Here is a 19,003-nt window from a genome sequence, read left to right as displayed (position 1 = left end):
TAAATGCATGTGATCACTTCTGTCTTGCTCATAGTAGACATATCCTTAGGGTTATTATAATTCTTTTATTGTTTTACTTTGTATATTCCCTCACAAAATAGTCTATTAGAATGCTCAATAGTCTAGCCTGAGCGACAGTGAAGTTTTCTGAGGTTATGAAGAATAACTGAGACACAAAGTGGGAACAATTGCATTTGTAAAAAACGAGAACATGAATCTGATATGTGAAAAATTTTAGTTAAACGGTTTCATTTATGAGTGGACTGAATGTGATTACATACAGTATTCAGGAATTGAGTTAAATGAAGAAGATAGAAACATTTACTGTTTTCAATTATCATTTTTCTTGGATTTTTATCAAACAACTGCTAAAATGACAAATTAAATGACAAATGACAAGTTGACAATGTAATTAGCAATTTAACTAACTCAATTACTTCAATTACTTTAATAATGAAACTAATTCGATGTTGGATAGAAAAAACTATAATTGAAAACGCTAAATGTTTCATTCATTATTCAACTCAATTTAATTCAATACTGAATGTTACCACATTCAGTCCACTCTTAACTGAAACTGTTAAACTTTAATCTTTCTCATATCAGATTTACGTTCTTTTGTTTCCTCCAAGAAAAACAACAATTGAAAACAGTAAATTTGTCATTTATAATTGAAACAAGGAAACAAGAGAACATTAATCTGATTTGTGACAGATTAAAATTCAATTACTTTAATAATGAAACTAATTAGTAGATGTTTAATAGAAATTCAAGAAAAGTGATAATTGAAAACAGTAAGTGTTTTATTCAGAATTAAAACGAGAATGTGTATCTGATATGAGATGACTGAATGTGGTTAGATATTCAGAATTGAGTTTAATTTTTATTTGAATTATGAATAAAAAACATTTGCTGTTTTCAACTATTGTTTTTCTTGGATTTCAATCAAATATCTATTAATATGACAAAAAAGATGACAAATGAAAAGTTATCTAATTGTAATTAGCAATGTAACTAATACAATTACTTCAATTACTTTAGTAAAGAAACTTAGTAGATGTTTGATAGAAATCCAAGAAAAACGATAATTGAAAACGATAAATATTTCATTCGTAACTGATACAAGGAAACAAGTGAACGTAAATCTGATATGAGATATATTAAAATTCAAATACTTTAATCAAATTAATAATGAAACTATTTAGTAGATGTTTGATAAAAATCCAAGAAAAAAGATAATTGAAAACGGTAATTTTCGTTCATAATTCAATTCAATTTTATTAAATTCTGAATATTGTAACCACATTCAGTCCACTCATAACTGAAACTGTTCAACCTAAATCATATCAGATTCACATTCTCTTGTTTCTCGTTTCAATTATAAATGTAATATTATATTTACCATTTCAATTGTCATTTTTCATAGAAGAAACAAGAGAATGTGAATCTGATATGAGATGGATTAAAGTTAAAGTTTAAAATTTTTTTTAAAGTTTTAGATTAAAGTTTTAGTTATGAGTGGACTTTACATATTCAGAACTGAATTAAACTGAATAAAATTCTAAATGATTGACCTTTTTAATTATTTTTCTTGGATTTCTATCAAACAACTACTTTAAAGCCATAGAATTTTAATGAGCGGGAATAATAAAACCTAATGCAACATTGCTATGAACAAAATGATTTTATATAGCATGTAATATCTAGCTGTTATATGTCTCAATTGACCAGTCTGAATCTTTCGAATGTTTCAGCATGCACAATGGTCAAAAATGTACATTGTTTAATTGTAATAGTGTAATAAAGTAGAAAGCCTAGTAGCATGAATGTTACTTCCAAACCAAACCAAAGCATTATTTTGTTGCTTAATGTGGTGAATTTTGAATGAAATGTTTCACTCTTACGCATAATTAATGTTTCCATGGATTATTCAGAGGACTACTTTATGCACATGTCATTTTAATGAGTAATGATAAATCTAACCACACCTTGACCAATCAGAACAAAGTATTCTAGAAGTGTTGACGATGAAGTGACAGCTAAAACAAGTACATTACTATGTATTCAAAAGATGTAATTACTTTTATAGTAGTTAGGCGTTTTATTCCATGCCTGTTTATTGGAACTGTAAGCCTCTGCAGTCTGCAAAATGGCCACTGTTTGTTTTCTGAGCTGGAACATGACTAAAGTTGCATTAAATTGCTAGTCTGAAAACCGATTCTTAAACTCGCTTCATGTTCAAACCTATTTTAGTCCTATTTTGGAACGCATCAATGCTTGAAAGCTGAATGTTATATAATCTTTTCATCTTTAATGAAGTTCAGAGGAGTACATCTTTAATCATACATTACTACCTCTGCCCATTTCTAAATTATGGCCTTCATGAATGAATCCAAAATATCAGGCCTGCAGTAATAAATGTGCACTTTGCATATGGTTTGGGGTCTGGCAGCGCAGCACTGTGCGAATTGGCATGTCTGAGAGTGTCACATTACGTAATATACATAAGATTAAAAAGGCATGAGCCTATAAATATTAATTTGCTCATAAGTCTAATGGATTCACCAAGTCATTTGCTTCATGATTTCCATGAATCTATTTGGACATGTAAAGAAATCCTCTGTAAACTTGATGGTTGATGACAGCGTTTTCACACTTTTTTCTGTGGCCCCATAATGTTGCATCAAATGTACTGTGCGACTCTGTTCAAGATTGCTCTTGTTGTTTACACAGGGTTGTGCAGGTAATAGAGGATATATTGGATACAAGGGTGATAAGGTGAGGAAGAACATTGCATAAATACAACTCATTGTAGCCCTCTGTGAAGATAACACTTACATGTACTCGTATGTCCTGACAGGGATCTCAAGGTGTCCAGGGAATGGATGGGCTAAGAGGCATACAAGGACCTCCAGGGCCTCCGGGACTCCCAGCCTTGTACCTTTGGAGGAACACAGATGAGGATTGGGCTGCATTCAGGGTAGGCCTAAGCACACTAAATATTTTATGTGCCCCATTATTTTATGTTACTTAAGCAAATGTTTACATGCATTCAAGGCAACAAAAACCTTTCTCATAACATATTTAGCATCACTAAATCAACGTCAAATCAAGTCAAAAATGATTCGTTCTAAGATCCTGTCTTTTAAAACCTGTATTCCCAAAGCCATACTTTGATCTGATTGGTTGGTTTGCTCTAACTTTTCAACATGTATATTAAAACACTATACTGGTATTTACATTTATATGCACGTTCTGATATCAATAGCATGTATAGAAATACAAATACATGCAACAAATTCTTTCCGCTGTGGTGACCCCAGATTAATAAAGGGACTAAGCTGAAAAGAAAATGAATGAATGAATAAAGGATTAGTTCACCCTAAAAATGATAATACTGTTTCTTACCCTCATGTCGTTCCAATCCATACTCTAAATTTATTCATCTTTAGAGCAGAAGTTAAAATATTTTAGATGAAATCTGAGAACAAGGGTCCCGAGATGTTCAAAGGCCAGAAAGAGAACCAATATCATTGTCAAAACATTCCATATGACCTGAGTCCACTGTAATCATACAAAGCTCTGAGAACATGTTTTAAAGCTATTTTAACTATTTAAAGCTCAGATATCGGAAGGAGTTATGTTAACTAATTTATATGTGTTCAGTTGACTCAATCTTTTAAACCAAGAAAACATTGAAATTTCCAGTTTTTCAACAAGTTCAATCCAGATAGGTTATCTTAACTTAAAATTTAAAACTAATTGGTGCAATAATTTTTACAGTGAGACTAAATGTCTCTTACCAAATCCATTACCAATGATGTTTTAACTCCTGGGGGTTCTTCAGCTCTTATCAGTCATACTCTTATTAGAACGGTAAATGCTGGTGTTGATTATATCATATCACTTCAAGTCCAAGTCTGATGAGGAAGTATTGAAATGGCTCGTTAATTAATCTGAGCATTTATTGCATGCACAACTTGACCAGGACGTTTCTCGTTGGTAGGTTTAGTGGTTGAGTTTAGGAACATAATCAGATACATTTAGATTAGACACCACTGAAAATGTCATCATTGATTATAACAGGTGATGCTGTGGCACAGTAGGTAGTGCTGTCGCCTTATAGCAAGAAGGTCACTGGTTCGAGCCTCGGCTGGGTCAGTTGGTGTTTCTGTGTGGAGTTTGCTTGTTCTCTCCACGTCCATGATCTCGTGGGTTTCCTTCGGGTGCTCCGGTGTCCCCCACAGTCCCAAGATATGTGGTACAGGTGAATTGGGTAGGCCTAATTGTCTGTAGTGTATGAGTTTGAATGAGTGTGTATGGATGCTTCCCAGAGATGGGTTGCAGCTGGAAGGGCATCCGCTGCGTAAAACATGTGCTGGATAAGTTGGTGGTTCATTCTACTGTGGCGACCTTGGATTAATAAAGGGACTAAGTCGTAAAGAAAATGAATGAATCAATTGATTATAACATGAAGTTATTGATTATTCTGGATTGCTAATGGTTCTTTTTGGCAGCTCACAATCATTTCATTCTTTTAGATGCCAGTAACTTCATTTGTCTTGCATTCTGGTCTTTAAAGTGTGCATGAAATCAAAATTTAAACTGTTAATTTTGCTAGAGCACATTGTTAAGACATTGTCTTAAAATAAACAATCTGTGCAAATTAATCCACTTAAATAAATATGCTGATTGTTTTGGCAATATTTATTTCAAATCTGACCATATGCATCTGCTCTGTAATGGGAGTCAGTCCTTCTCTGATGACGTCACTTTAACAACTTAATACGCCATGCATACTAAAACTCCGCCCCCTAATCAATATTCAGTATTAGTTGGAAATACATCATTCATTCATTCATTTTCTTGTCGGCTTAGTCCCTTTATTAATCCGGGGTTGCCACAGCGTAATGAACCGCAAACTTATCAGCATGTTTTTACGCAGCGGATGACCTTCTAGTTGCAACCTATCTCTGGGAAACATCCACACACACACACATATACACACACACTCATACACTATGGACAATTTAGCCTACCCAATTCACCTGTACCAAATTTTGGACTGTGAGGGAAACTAAAGCACCCGAAGGAAACCCACGCGAACGCAGGGAGAACATGCAAACTCCACACAGAAACGCCAACTGAGCTAAGGCTCGAACCAGCGACCTTCTTGCTGTGAGGCGACAGCACTACCTACTGCGACACTGCGTCGCAGGAAATACATCATACAGAAAAAAAAGTCTGTGACTTCTGGTTTTCTGTTTGTAGTATTGAAAAATGATCCATGCACCCCAATTTAAAAGATGGCACTAAAAGTCTTAAGGTTGAATTATAACTATTTAGTTTAATCTGGATAAATGACATCATCCTCCTCATCCAAAGTTGGACAAATCAACTAAGCCACCGCCCTGTCTTTTTCAAGGCTTCTGGACGACCCCTTCTTTGCGTCTCTGCCAGACCCCTGTGTTCTATTTATTTGTGACTATCTATTTTTGAGCATATGCTTAAGTGTAATTGTAAAACCGCAGGTCTGACCTCCCAGTAGATTCTCATAATTCAAAACAGTTGTGAATATCTGCTTGTATTTGCTCGTGGCCACTTGCCATTTTTTGATGTTTCTTTTGTCCAAATGTTGTTCTTCCTCATCATTTGGCAGAATCCTTGAACATGATTGATGAGTTTAGTCCTAAAAGAGAAGTTATGTGTATATTGAGCCATGGGTGGTAGGTGAAGGAGTCGTGCATTTCTGAAACAGCAAAGCTTTATAATACAGTGTTAGACATTTAGTATTGATTTTTTTTTTTCTCACCCATAAGTCTAAAGAGGATCATAAAGTGTAAACAAAAGTCATTGCTGTATGGGAATTCTGGTCATACTTTATAATAAGGTTTTTGTAGTTGATGTTAGTTAATATATAACATAAATTAAGAATGAACAATACTTCTGCAGCTTTTTTTAATCATAGTTCAACATTTGCTAATCATTACTGAAATCCAAAGTTGTGCTTATTAGCATTAGATAATGCACAAAAACTAACCATAAATGATATTTTCATTAACAATAATTTAGAAATAGTGTAATAAATGTATTGTATGTAGTTTTGTTCATGATAGTAAATACACTGACTAACATAAACTAATGTAATTTCATTTTAAAGTGCTACCAGACTTTTTCTTTTACCCCACTTTATTGTAGAAGTAAAATTTTGGTAGTGCTTCAACATATGAGGTCAGCTTTTATAAGGTGTATTGTATAATTTGGCTATTGATTTTGGAAAGTCTGGTTCGTTTGTAAATTTATTTATTTTTTTTTATCAAAAATGACTAGCACAATTTTTTCACATAAATCTTCACTATATGATGGCATGTTTTAATAAGGTAAAGATGTTTGAATATTTGTCCTTCAAGGATTATAGTGATAGCATTATTTTAAAATAATTTCTTATTGAAAGGTTATTCATTTATTTGCATTTAGTTTTACAAAATTTTGACCGTTCTCCTGTTTCAGGGTCATTTTAAAGAAACAACCACTTTTGGTATAACAAATATCTTAACTTTTCTTTTCAAACTTGTTCCTTATACCACATTATTTACTTGTCTTATATAAAACACAAGAAAAAATCTATCTGTCTCTGTCCATCCGTCCGTCCGTCCGTCCAGCTGTCTATCAGTCCGTCTCTCCATCCGTCCGTCCATCCATCTATCTGTATGTCTGTCTGTCTGTCTATCAGTCTGCCTTCTGCCTGCCTATCTGCCTGCCTGTCTGTCTGTCTATCCGTCTGCCTATCTGCCTACCTGCTTGTATATCTATCTGCCTGCCTGTCTGTCTGTCTGTCTATCTATCAGTCTGCCTATCTGCCTGCCTGCCTGTATATCTATCTGCCTGTCTGCCTGTCTGTCTGTCTGTCTGTCTGTCTGTCTGTCTGTCTGTCAGTCTGTCTATCTGCCTGCCTGCCTGCCTGTCTGTCTGTCTGTGCTTTTATTTATTTATTTATTTATGCTCTTTAGCAACTGTATTTTTTTTCCTATTTTTAACTGGTTTTGTCGATGAAATGAAGTAGTATATTATCATAGTGTTATTAAATAACAGTAGAAAAAGTTAAAAACAAACTGCCCGTATTTTTATTGTTAATTTGTTTTACGTCTAGATTTTATTTGTCATAGAAAAATGTAGTTTCAGACTATAAAATGTTAATAAAATTCATTTTGTTAAACTGCACAGCTGGATTTTCAAGACCAAAAGTTGACAGAGCACATATCAATATCCCATAATGCAATTCAAATCATCTGCAAAATAAATGGCAATAACAAACTGTAAATCACAAAATATGGAACCTGTAAATGAACGGATATTTTTATAGCTCTCCATACATGAAGTTGTGCTTTGCTTATAATAGTATATTCTACAGTAATTAAAAACAATTATTGCTCCATTGATGACTCAAAAAGGTATAATTGTTCAAAAAACATACTGTTCATCTTAAAAAATTGTAGACCTAGAACTTTTTTTTTTTTTTTTTTTTTTTTTAAGGTGTAATGTTTCTTTTAGGGCTAGCGACAAAAAAAAAAGACATTTCTCTAGAATGGCCCTTCAACTGTTTTATAAGTTTGTCCATTATGTCTTGTTTAGTTTTATATACAACACATTCATCTTACATGCATTGTTTGTTTCGGTGTTTTTTTGCCATTTACCCTCTCTGCATAATGATAGCAGTGTCTTGAGGGGGTTTTGACAGATGTTTAGATGTTTCAGTGAGACATGGGAGAATCAAGTACTCTGGGAGGTCCGATTCCCTAGCTTCTCTCAAACTCACCTTCACTGGACCAGCAGAGAGAGGCAGACGAACCCCTGCCCCGGTGCCAAATTGAGCATATGCCAAGACAAATGTTGAATAAAGCGGAGGCGGCCTGGGTGATTTAATAACAGTGCGACAGAGACTGTGTGTCTATGTGGGTTCCAGGCTTTTCCAGCCCACACAGCAGAGACAGCGTACACTGTCCCTCAGTTCTGTTCCTCTGTTTGAACAGGAGAGACGCCTTTCAGCACTCCCTGGCTTGTGTTTCTCCTTCAGATGAATTGAAACATACAGGCATTAAGTGTTTGAGATTGAGATTTTTTTTGGAGAGTTAGAGAGTTTATCGTTCTTGGTAATAGTTGGGTTGAGTACTTATCATCACTTTTTGCATGCAGTCTTTAATGTGTTTATTCATATGATGTCTAAAACTGCTTCCTTGTTTGCTCATTTACTATTCAGTATATTACGAATGTTTGAGCGTGAAAGAGTAAACTGAGATAAATAAAATGGTATTATAAATAAATACATGTATTATACGTATATAGGTGGTGAAAATGAGTATTCAAAAATAAAAATAAAATATTTTCTTTCTTTTTTTTTTATTTTTTTTAATATTTTACTTTTAATTTTTATTTATTTTACAGAAGGCACCAATGAAAATGTCGTTCAGTGTAACATTACATATACAGTTGAAGTCAGAATTATTAGCCCCCCTGAATTATTAATATTATTTCAAGAAGTACAGGTCAAAATAAGTATGTTTTTTACACTGTATGATGAAGGCTTATTATTTCAATTGTATTTTAACATGTTCTTTTCAGTTTAGATTGACAAATGTTTAACACATATACACAGTAGAAGTTGTGTGAATTGTAGAACTTTAAAGTCCCCATGAACCGGAAGGTGCGACCGTTATTTTTATTCATTTTGTCACGCAGTTCCTACAGAAACAGAATATTAAATGACACAACAGTGTGCGTGGCTTGTTGTTTCTACAGCGAGTTGAATGTATGTATAGACATTTAATTCAGAAAGATGGGGAAAAAGGTTTTTGATGAGAGTTATTACAACCTAACAGACTCCTCCTGCTCACCATTTCTGTTTGTTGTCAAAACTGACAGCTGGAGGGGAGTGGTTAAGTATGCTAGCCACGCCCAATTCCTAAAATATACTTAATCTGACAAATTAACTGGAAAAAAAGGAAGTGCATTTTCAGATTTCAATTAAAGATTCTTAATGACCTGCTCAGATGAATTGTTCAGCACAAAACTAGCAATGCGAGTTAACAAAATCATATGGTTAGTTTTGATTTCTTGGGGACTCTAATGTAATTAATTTCAGTTATTATTTTAGTTGGTAATTGTCAATGCTCTATTTCTCACTTTAGATTTGCATCCATTTTGAAACATTCAAATTATTGTAAATTATAAAGTACTTAATCATGATCTCAACCTAACTTAAGCCATTTTTTACTAGCACAATCAACTTTAAAACATACAGAAAGTCGTTTATCATCTGTCATCATCCAAAAATAAACAAATATAAATTTAAGTACTAAAATAAATAAAAAAATGTATGTATGTGTGTGTGTGTGTGTGTGTGTGTGTGTGTGTGTGTGTGTGTGTGTGTGTGTGTGTGTGTGTGTGTGTGTGTGTGTGTGTGTGTGTGTGTGTGTGTGTGTGTGTGTGTATATAACTACAAAATGCATACAAATACAATTTTAAAGTTAATTTATTTTATTAAAGATTTATTTTCATGTGCACATATTTGTACTATTTAAAGCTCAGATCATTTAAATCAGAGGGGTGACACAACGGCTCAGTGTTAGCGCTGTCGCCTCACAGCAAGAAGGTAGCTGATTCGAGTCCCGGGCCTGGCTGGGTCAGTTGGCATTTCTTTGCGGAGTTTGCATGTTCTTCCTGTGTTGGCGTGGGTTTCCTCTGGGTGCTCCAGTTTCCCTTACAATCAAAAGACGTGGTATTGGTGAATTGAATAAGCTAAAGTGGCTATAGTGTATATGTGTGTATGGATGTTTTCCAGTACTGGGCTGCAGCTGGAAGGGCATCCGCTGTGTAACACATATGCTGGATAAGTTGGTAGTTCTAAGCTGAAGGAAACTGAATGAATGAATGTTTGAAGCAGTTAACTAATATATATGAGTTCAGCTGACTTTAAAAATCTAATAAGTTCAGCCAAGTAAAACTTTGATATATAAGCTGTCAGCACATTTAATCAAGATAAGTTAACTTAACACAAAATATTAGGTTGTTATAACTAATTGGTGCAATAGAGTGGACATATTTGGTGTTAACAAAACGAGTGTTGAAAGGTTTTCCTTTTAGCTTTAGGTATGGTTAGGTATGTGCAAACATTCAAACTGTGTTTACAGCTATTTTTTTCTTCTTTGTTTTACAGAGGACACCTTATTACCAGTTGCTGGCTGCTGGGTGGCCTGTAAGTGTTTGAAATAATAATAAATAAATAAATAAAACATCATTATATAATATAAAGATGTCAAGTGTTCTCTCTCACTAAACCATGTCCTCCTGTTGTCCTGCAGAGAGAGACTGGACAACCTGGACCAATGGGAGAGACAGGGAGACCTGGTTTGCCTGTGAGTCTACTGGACATAATCCAAAACACATACAGTGAAGGTTTTTATAATGACCACCAACTACCACACCATAGTCCTGTTTACTCTAAGAGTGACAATTATTTAAAGAAAAGTTCATTAAAGTTGAGTATGTGTCTCTGTAATATGTCACTGTATACAACCTGTAGTGAATTTGTTGTAATTCTGAAGGGTTTACCTGGAGACCCAGGCCAGTCAGGACCACCAGGACGGAGAGGTGATATGGTAACTATTCCCACAATATTCATACTATAGTATAGTACATCATCTCTGCTTGCATATATACGGTATATAGAAACATTTATAGGCATCACAGTTGCACAATGGATAGCACGATCGCCTCACAGCAAGAAGGTCGCTGGTTTGAGCCTCGGCTGGGTCAGTTGACATTTCTGAGTGGAGTTTGCATGTTCTACCCATGTTCGCGTGGGTTTCCTCCAGGTGCTTCGGTTTCCCCATAGTTCAAAGATGTGGTAGAGCTGAATTGGGTAAGCTAAATTGTCCGTAGTGTACGAGTGTGAATGAGTGTGTATGGATGTTTCCCAGTGATGGGTTGCAGCTGGAAGGGCATCCGCTGCCTAAAACATATGCTGGATAAGCTGGCGGTTCATTCCACTGTGACGACCCCAGATTGGTAAAGGGACTAAGCCGAAAAGAAAATGAATGAATGAATGAATGTTCTAAATACTGTACCTGTGCAAACCATTAAATGTTACTTTAGCTTTATGCAAAGCACTTACAGGGTTTAGTTACCAGCATTCACTTTACAATAGGGTGGCATGGGACCAAAGGGTGTTCGAGGCCGTGCAGGGACTCAAGGAAGAGATGGACGGAAAGGTCTGGATGGCATAAGAGGATCTCCAGGGATTCCTGGCTTACAGGTGAAAGCAGAGTAGCTTTTGTAGTAGCTGTAATAGTTCAGGTTAGGACACAAGTGGGGATATATTAATGCCTTTCCGTAGGTTCTGTAAAGCTATATATTGTGGCTGTGGAACATATGTACCTGCAGAAAACCATATGCTTTTTTTATTTCTGGTTGTGGCTCCAGGGTCCTCGTGGTTACAAAGGTGACACAGCTCCCCCTGGTGAAAAAGGAGAGGAGGTACAATATGGGATTACATTATATTCCAAAATGTATTTTTAAATGTTAATGTCAGGATTTTATTAATACTAATAGCCTTTTGAATGTAACCATGAGCAGGGTTTCCTTGGTGCTCCTGGGCCAAGAGGGGATAAAGGAGAGACTGGCCAAAAGGTAGGGTAAACTAATTCATAATCTCTTATTCATAATGTTGTTAATGTATATAATATTCTATAGACTGCACTGCGTGTGCTTATACTGTATGCGAAAAGTCACATGTGCTGCCCCCTAGTGGATCAGGCAGGAACACTCTTGAAAAAACATTATTTACACTCAATGGCTACTTTATTGGGTACACCTTTTTAGTACTGGTTCAAACCCACTTTTGCTTTACGAACTGCCTTAATTAGGCTTAAAATCTGCATGATGGTAGAGATTTCTGTATATTATACCATATATTCCCGTGCTATGAATCTCCTACAACTATCTAAATGGTGCTCTGTCGGACTGAGATTTGATGACTGGAGGCTAATGATTATAGTGGACTGACCTTCTTGTTTAAGAAAACAATTTGAGGTTATTTGAGCTTGCTGTGTTATTCTGATGTAATTAGCCATCTCAAGATGTGTTACTGGTCATGAAGGGATGGACATTGCCAGCTACAGTATACTGGTATTGTGGCGTTTTAATGATGCTCAGTTTGTACTAAGGGGACAAAAATGTGCCCCAAAATCCCTTTCACACTATTACATCAGCAGCATCCAGGACTGCTGATTCAAGAGAGACTGGACCCATGCTTTCATGTTGTTAATGCCAATTTCTGACCCTACTCTCTGAATGTTGCCTTAGGCTGCATTCCCACTGCAGATCTTAATGATCAATTTAGAATTTTTTTATGCAATCTGTTTTTATGACCCACTTACATCTTTTAAAAGTGGCTTGTATTTGATATCTGCATCTTTAATTCAAAGACACATTGACCTGGAAAAAAAGTTGACAGCTGTGATCATAAAAGTGCACTCCTTTTTTTCATTCCCATATTTAATCTGTTTGCTGGTTTGTTTTTTAACATGTGTATGCATGTATATGTAATTCTGTGAGCACTGTGTTATGTCTCTTTATCTTTACACTGCTGTCAAGCATATTTTTCGACAAGTTCATCTTTCTTTTTCGCTCTTTCTCTGATCCGAGTATATAAAAAGTTCAGATGCAAACGCCTGTAAGTGCGTCTAAGTGCGTCCATCTCAAGTTTCATGAGCGTTTTACTCAGCCTTTTGTATTTAGGTTTAGTAATTTCAGTTTTATGGCAAAGATTTTTTTTTTCATCGCCTTATTTTAGTGAAAAATATCAGATGGCACTTAAAGTCTTTTGCATCTCGGAATGCAAAATATTACAATCTATGTGATTTTTATTAATTTTGCTTTACCACATGAGAGTACAAATTTGAATTGGTAACTTCAACCATATTGTTAAATGTGCCCTTAAAGTGTCTTAGTCTTATCAGTCAACTTTTTTTAATCTCCTTGTCCAGTTTTGGTAAGTCAGTGTGGTTTGTAGCCTCATTTTGTTGTTCTAAGCTAAGAAGAGTGTCACTGGTGTGCTTATCTTCTGATGCTGCAGCTTATCTTACTCAAGGTTTGAATTGTTGTGTGTTCAGAGATGCCCTGCTGCAGACCTTGGTTGTATCGAGTGGTTATTTGAATTACTTTTAGGTTTGTTTTTATCAGCTTCCTTTGAACCAGTCAGATTCTCGTCTGACCTCTTGAATCAGTAAGGAAATTTTACACACAAAACTGCTATTTATTTTATGTATATTTGTTTTTTATACAATTCTCTGTAAACCGCTGAGATGAGATAATGCCAGCAGTTCAGCATTTGCTGAAATACTAAAATATCAACAAATATGCCATGTTCAAAGTCATTTAAACAACATTTCCCACAATTTTGTCATTTCAGCAGATCCTCTTGACCACATATGCATTTCTAAGTGCAATGAGATTCTGCCATGTGATCGTCCGATTAGATATTTGAATTATGTGCAGTTGATTAGATGTACCTAATAAAGTGACCAGTGTTTGAGTACTGTGCTGATTGCTATTACTTCACTTTATATTTTAAATATTACTGTTGAAAATGTGTTGTTGGTTACAGTTTTGTTGTTTTGCCCTTTTTTTTGATCATTTAAAGGGATCAAAGGGAGAAATGGGGTTTACTGGGTTTTCTGGGCCTCCAGTGAGTATCCTTCCTTACACATTCCTGTTCAAAATGGTGTGGAAGATCAACGTTAATACATTTTAGTTAATTATCATTATTTTTTTTTAGGGATTTGTTGGTTTACAAGGTGTTGAAGGAATTCCAGGGCAACCTGGTCCTAAGGCGAGTTCTTGTTTTATAACATTCGTAAACCCCCAACCTGCAGGTATTAATAATTTGAGTGTGAAAATTTGTAATATTATAGGGGGATCCTGGACATGATGGAAAGCGTGGTCCTGCAGGCACTGTGGTGAGTTGAGACATATCTTTTTGTCATCGACATCAAATTCAAGGTATTTTATGTAGATAGTCATATTAAATGCAAATAATGCACATCTTTAATGTTTCAAATAACTATTTGATCACAAAATTGGTAAAACCCATAGATCTGACAAAGATTGGTAAAACAAATTTAATTACACTAAATTATTATTTTGAGGCTGTATGTAGATGTATAGCATTTTAAGAAACTTCTTAAGTTGCAAATGCTAATAACGGGAAGCATCGTCATCCAGCTAAATGATGAAGAAATAATAATTTAAGCATTTAAAAAAAAAAAAAAAATTTATTAATAGCCTCCAGCTAAATTAGAATTATTTTTCAACTTTTTTTCAGAAGTATTCTTAATGATTATTAAACAATAATTTTAATAACTAAGTTCTAATAACTTGTTTATATGTATTTTTTGTCATGCTAACAGTACATGGTATTTTACTAGTTAATTAGCAAGATAGCCTATTTGTATTTGGCTTAAACTGTTATGTTAATTAGGTTAACTGGGTATAATAGGTTAATTAATCATTAGACAATAGTGGTTTGTTCTGTAGACCATCAAAAATAATAATTTTTTAAGAGAGGTAATATTATTGACCTTAGCCATTTTTATGTATGTATTTATTTATTTTTTATTCCAGCCAAACGAAGTAATAACAAACTAAATAAGACTTTCTCCAGGGGTAAGCTGTACTAGGAAATACTATAAAAATCCTTGCTCTGTTAAACCTCACTTAGCATATGTTAAAAAAAAAAGTTTAAAGGAGGACTAATAATTTTGTCTTCAACAATACATACATGCATACATACAGTACATAATAAATAAATAAATTAATTTATTAATTAATTAATTTATTAATTTATTTATTTATTTATTTGTTTGTTTAATGAATGAATGAATGAATGAATGAATGAATTAATTAATTAATAAATAAGGATTCTAATGTGTCTTATCAGGGAGCACCAGGGGCTACAGGACTGGTTGGTGCGCAAGGTGTTAATGGCTCAGAAGTAAGTAACTGCCATGTTTGTAATAAAATTTCATTACTATTAACCTGTACTAAGGCCTAGTAAAGGTTACAAAAATAAAGTCAACCAAATTTGAAGCTGACAATGTTTTTCTGTTATAGGGGGATGCTGGACCTGCTGGTCCTATTGGACGTAAAGGCCCTCAGGTATTTTCACACACTGTATTGTGTGATTGCTTCATAAAGCTTTGATCTTTTGAGTCAAAAAATAACATGAAACATGTCCTGACTATTGCTCTTATAGGGGCCTAGAGGAACTGATGGAATCAGAGGCCCACCTGGTCAGCCTGGATTACAGGTACTGTACATTTCATATTGTACACTAGCAATGCATGTAATGCTAATGATAAACAAGACTATGTTGTAACATACAGCATGCTAATGGATGTTTTTCCACAGGGACTTCCAGGTCAGGGTGGTCCACAGGGTCTCAAAGGTGACATAGTAAGTTTGGAAGTCAGAAACCGAAAATTATTAGCACGTCTATCATGTACAGTATTGTGTTGTGTTTATTATTGAATGGATACTTTAGATGTTTTTGTTTGTGGACAGGGTAAAGAGGGTCCAGTAGGAAACAGAGGGCTACAAGGCATTGAAGGGCCTATGGTGAGTCTATTGCCATGTATTAAATGTAAGCTGGAGAAAAATGCTTGAATCTGATTTATACATTCATACATCAGGCCTTTAGCGGTCGTTATAACATCAGTATATGTTCTGTATTGCATTTTAACTCCAATTAGCTTATTAGAGACATGTATTCTGACTAAATAAATTCTCATTGGTGTCTATTAAATTACAGCCTGCCAAACTGCAGTCCTGTTATTATCAGTGTGCTCTGTAAAGATACCTTCATATGGGGGGAAAAAAACAATTAAATCATGTTTTGAAAAAACAATTTAACTGGACTTTTTTATGTGATGATAAAAATAGCAACTTAAAAACAAAATAAATAAATATTAAGATAAATAAATACATTATCATTTAACACGTATGTACTGTTGGGGATGTTTTCATGCACTCTGGGGTGATTTTGTGTCTTTATTTGGCCATAACTTTATCTGTTGTTCAGCTAGCAGAATGATCTTTTGTGACAAATCTTATTTTAACAATTTATTATTTTGATCAGGATTGAGGTTGATTAACAGATTCATGCAAAAAAACAAATGTTAATCTGATGCATTTTAATTTAGTGGATGTTTTCATCCCTAACATAACAAAAGGATAGAAAATTTTAACTTGGACAAGGGTTAAAAGTCTGTGTTTTTATTTATTTTAGTATTATTTCTATGTTTGTTTGCTAGTTTATGGAATAATTTGTTGTTTTGTTCAATAAATAGTTCTATTTAGGTTATTTTTATTTCTTTAATTTATTTGTTCATTCATTTACTTTGATTATTTAATTGATTTAATCAGTGGTCATTTGTTCTTTTATGTTTTTGTTTGTTTCTTTTTTCTTCATTTGTCCTTACGCCTTTCATTTATTAATTCATTTATTTGTTTGTTTGTTCATTGATTCATTTGTTCTTTTATTCTTTTTTTTTTAATTTTAGGGTATGACTGGAGATCCAGGTCCAAAAGGCTTTCCAGGTGTCACAGTAAGATATCTGATTCAACTCTCACTGTATGTTTCTTTGGCAGTGCAGTAAATATTCCTAAACACATGTGTCTGTCATGTACTGGATAATCTCACTAATTAATTCCTCTGATTTAGGGCAATAGGGGCCCGGATGGAGAGAAGGGTGAAGAAGGACCCAAGGGGAAAAAAGTAATCACCAATATCATAATGCATTCAAAAGTTATGAAGCTTTACTTGAAGGATTCAGGCAACTGTCAGTTATTATGACTAAACTGTATGTCTATAGGGTCCACGAGGAGCACCAGGCATCATGGGTCCTCAAGGCGAGAGGGGTCTGTCAGGCCTCACTGGATTACCTGGTGTCAAAGGTCAACCAGGGGCTGCAGGGATCCTGGTAAATAGATGGACTATCCTTTAACCTTTCTTGAATCTTTCATAAAATGATGAAACAAGCAGATAGCCACAAGAACTAAAGCGATGGTGTCCAGTCTTGCTTCTGAAGGATCAACGTCCTGTAGATTTTGCCCTAACCAGATCACTTTGCCTCCAGATCACTTAAAACTATGTAAGCAAGTGTTTTGAAAACCCTGGCTGCATTCAAAATAATTTACTTTCCTACTTATTTGAACGCATCAACGGAAACGTCAGCCAATCAGATCGCTGTATGCAAATACACCAGCTCAGACAGTAGCCGATTGCTGACTAATTTCATTGGCTGACACCGCTATGACGATTGCGTCAGCCCCAACTTTATGCCTTCTGTCAAGCGTTGACGCTGAAGGCCTTGTTTTAATCGGACATTACAAGTTCAAGCTTGGTGAACTCTGACCTGCAAATTTGTATCACATGATTTCATGAGACCAACAAAAGATCAAAATGTGACCAAAGCTGCGTCCCAAATGGCACACTATACACTATGCACTCATGCACTATGTACTTATGCACTTACACACTCAACAGGATTGTATATGTATGTAGTGGCGTCCCAAATGGCACACTAATGTGTTTTTACTAAACGGAAATTCAAACCGTTTTCCTGATGACGTTTGACGGTTGCCAAATCAGTGAAATAAACGACCGAATTATCAGATAATACCTGCCGTGAGTATTGCCGCATTCACCATCGGGAGACGCTAAAATCACTCTCGTAGGAGAATTTTGCTTTTTTTTTTAGCGGCTGAATGAGTGCATCATCCGGGTAATTAAAGTGCACTTGTTATTTTTAGAATTTTGGCGTAGAATAGTGCATAAGTATGCGATTTGGGACGCAGCTCTAGTCTTTGTACAAAAATGTGAAATACGGAGCTGTCACTTGTTTTATTAGAGTTTTGAATCACTGTTTTACTAAAATTACTACTGTGCTGAGAATTTCAGCATACTTTGTCAGTCACATACTGTTTTTAGCCTACTATAGCCCAATGTTGTGTTTGTAAACAGCAATGCCATGTTTTGTGGCAGGAGCCGAACAGCTGTCAGAAAGCAGCAGCTCTATAATAGAGATGTGAAGTGTAAAATCACACTAGAAATAATAATATTTTTAAAGGGTTTCCCTGCAGAAATCCTGCTTTCTTGTACTAATATGCTAACCCTTAGTAACTAGCAAAATAACATGTTCACTGTTAAAAACATTCTGGTTGCCTTAAATTTTTAAGCTGAATCAAATTAACTTTGAGTCCATTAAAGTTACTTAAATCGGCTTGCGTAACTTATAATATTAAGTTAGAACATGATTAATTTAGTTTATTAAAATGAGCTTAAAATAACCAAAGTTAAAATAAAAATAAAATAAGTTAAAATGACCAAAAACATATGCTGTCAGGACTAATTGATCTTATATTTTTACAGTGTAAGAAAAATAACTTTATTATATATTCATAAAATATAAAGCAAATTTAAACATCTATTTTCAAATAGCGTATTTGACAACTACAAAATTGTTTACTGTTTTATTAATACATATTTTGGTTTTCGCAGTTTTTATGCCACTATCATCCATGCACCTAAATTGGTTTATATTGGGAAAGTATGGGATTTCAGACGCAGCCTTGGATTACTGTAGCTGGCTCAGGTGTTTTTAAAGTAGGAGCTAAACTCAAGGATAGTGGCCCTTCAGGAACAGGCTTGTACACCTCTGATATAAATCAGGTTTACTTGAGCTTCAAAAGAAGATTTCTGGGTAAAAGATACTGTTTTCTCTCCCCCAGGGTATAGATGGTGAAGTGGGTCCTCAGGGAATGCTGGGAAAAGAGGGTCAGAAGGTAAGAGTTATTTATGACTTTCAGGTGGAGCAATCACAACAAAAACATTCTTAAAGCTCTCCATTTTACATCAGTCTACACGAGAGATCAGCTAAAACATAAA

The 19,003-nt window shown here is 34.8% G+C and overlaps 1 protein-coding gene across 2 annotated transcripts in view; it reads left to right on the top strand.

Annotated features, from left to right (window-relative positions):
• Positions 1-19,003, top strand: part of si:dkey-61l1.4 — a 92,373-nt gene that overhangs the window by 50,998 nt on the left and 22,372 nt on the right. For both annotated transcript variants that reach the window (XR_015491273.1, XM_087253552.1), the window contains exons 8-27: positions 2,734-2,778; positions 2,861-2,980; positions 10,214-10,252; positions 10,359-10,412; positions 10,602-10,655; positions 11,204-11,311; positions 11,479-11,532; positions 11,632-11,685; positions 13,700-13,744; positions 13,835-13,888; positions 13,971-14,015; positions 14,996-15,049; positions 15,169-15,213; positions 15,311-15,364; positions 15,466-15,510; positions 15,619-15,672; positions 16,617-16,661; positions 16,778-16,831; positions 16,929-17,036; positions 18,847-18,900. Coding sequence is in view for 1 of the 2 variants with exons in the window: in XM_087253552.1 (XP_087109678.1) it covers positions 2,734-2,778; positions 2,861-2,980; positions 10,214-10,252; positions 10,359-10,412; positions 10,602-10,655; positions 11,204-11,311; positions 11,479-11,532; positions 11,632-11,685; positions 13,700-13,744; positions 13,835-13,888; positions 13,971-14,015; positions 14,996-15,049; positions 15,169-15,213; positions 15,311-15,364; positions 15,466-15,510; positions 15,619-15,672; positions 16,617-16,661; positions 16,778-16,831; positions 16,929-17,036; positions 18,847-18,900 (1,185 nt within the window). In the remaining variant the exon portion in view is untranslated. The remainder of the gene's footprint in view (positions 1-2,733; positions 2,779-2,860; positions 2,981-10,213; positions 10,253-10,358; positions 10,413-10,601; positions 10,656-11,203; positions 11,312-11,478; positions 11,533-11,631; positions 11,686-13,699; positions 13,745-13,834; positions 13,889-13,970; positions 14,016-14,995; positions 15,050-15,168; positions 15,214-15,310; positions 15,365-15,465; positions 15,511-15,618; positions 15,673-16,616; positions 16,662-16,777; positions 16,832-16,928; positions 17,037-18,846; positions 18,901-19,003) is intronic.

The sequence above is a fragment of the Danio rerio genome, chromosome 5 (assembly GCF_052040795.2).
Source record: "Danio rerio strain M-AB ecotype USA chromosome 5, GRCz13ab, whole genome shotgun sequence".
Classification (NCBI taxonomy): Eukaryota; Metazoa; Chordata; class Actinopteri; order Cypriniformes; family Danionidae; genus Danio; species Danio rerio.
The sequence above is the reverse complement of the archived record's forward strand: the minus strand, read 5'-3'. Positions and strand labels throughout refer to the sequence as shown.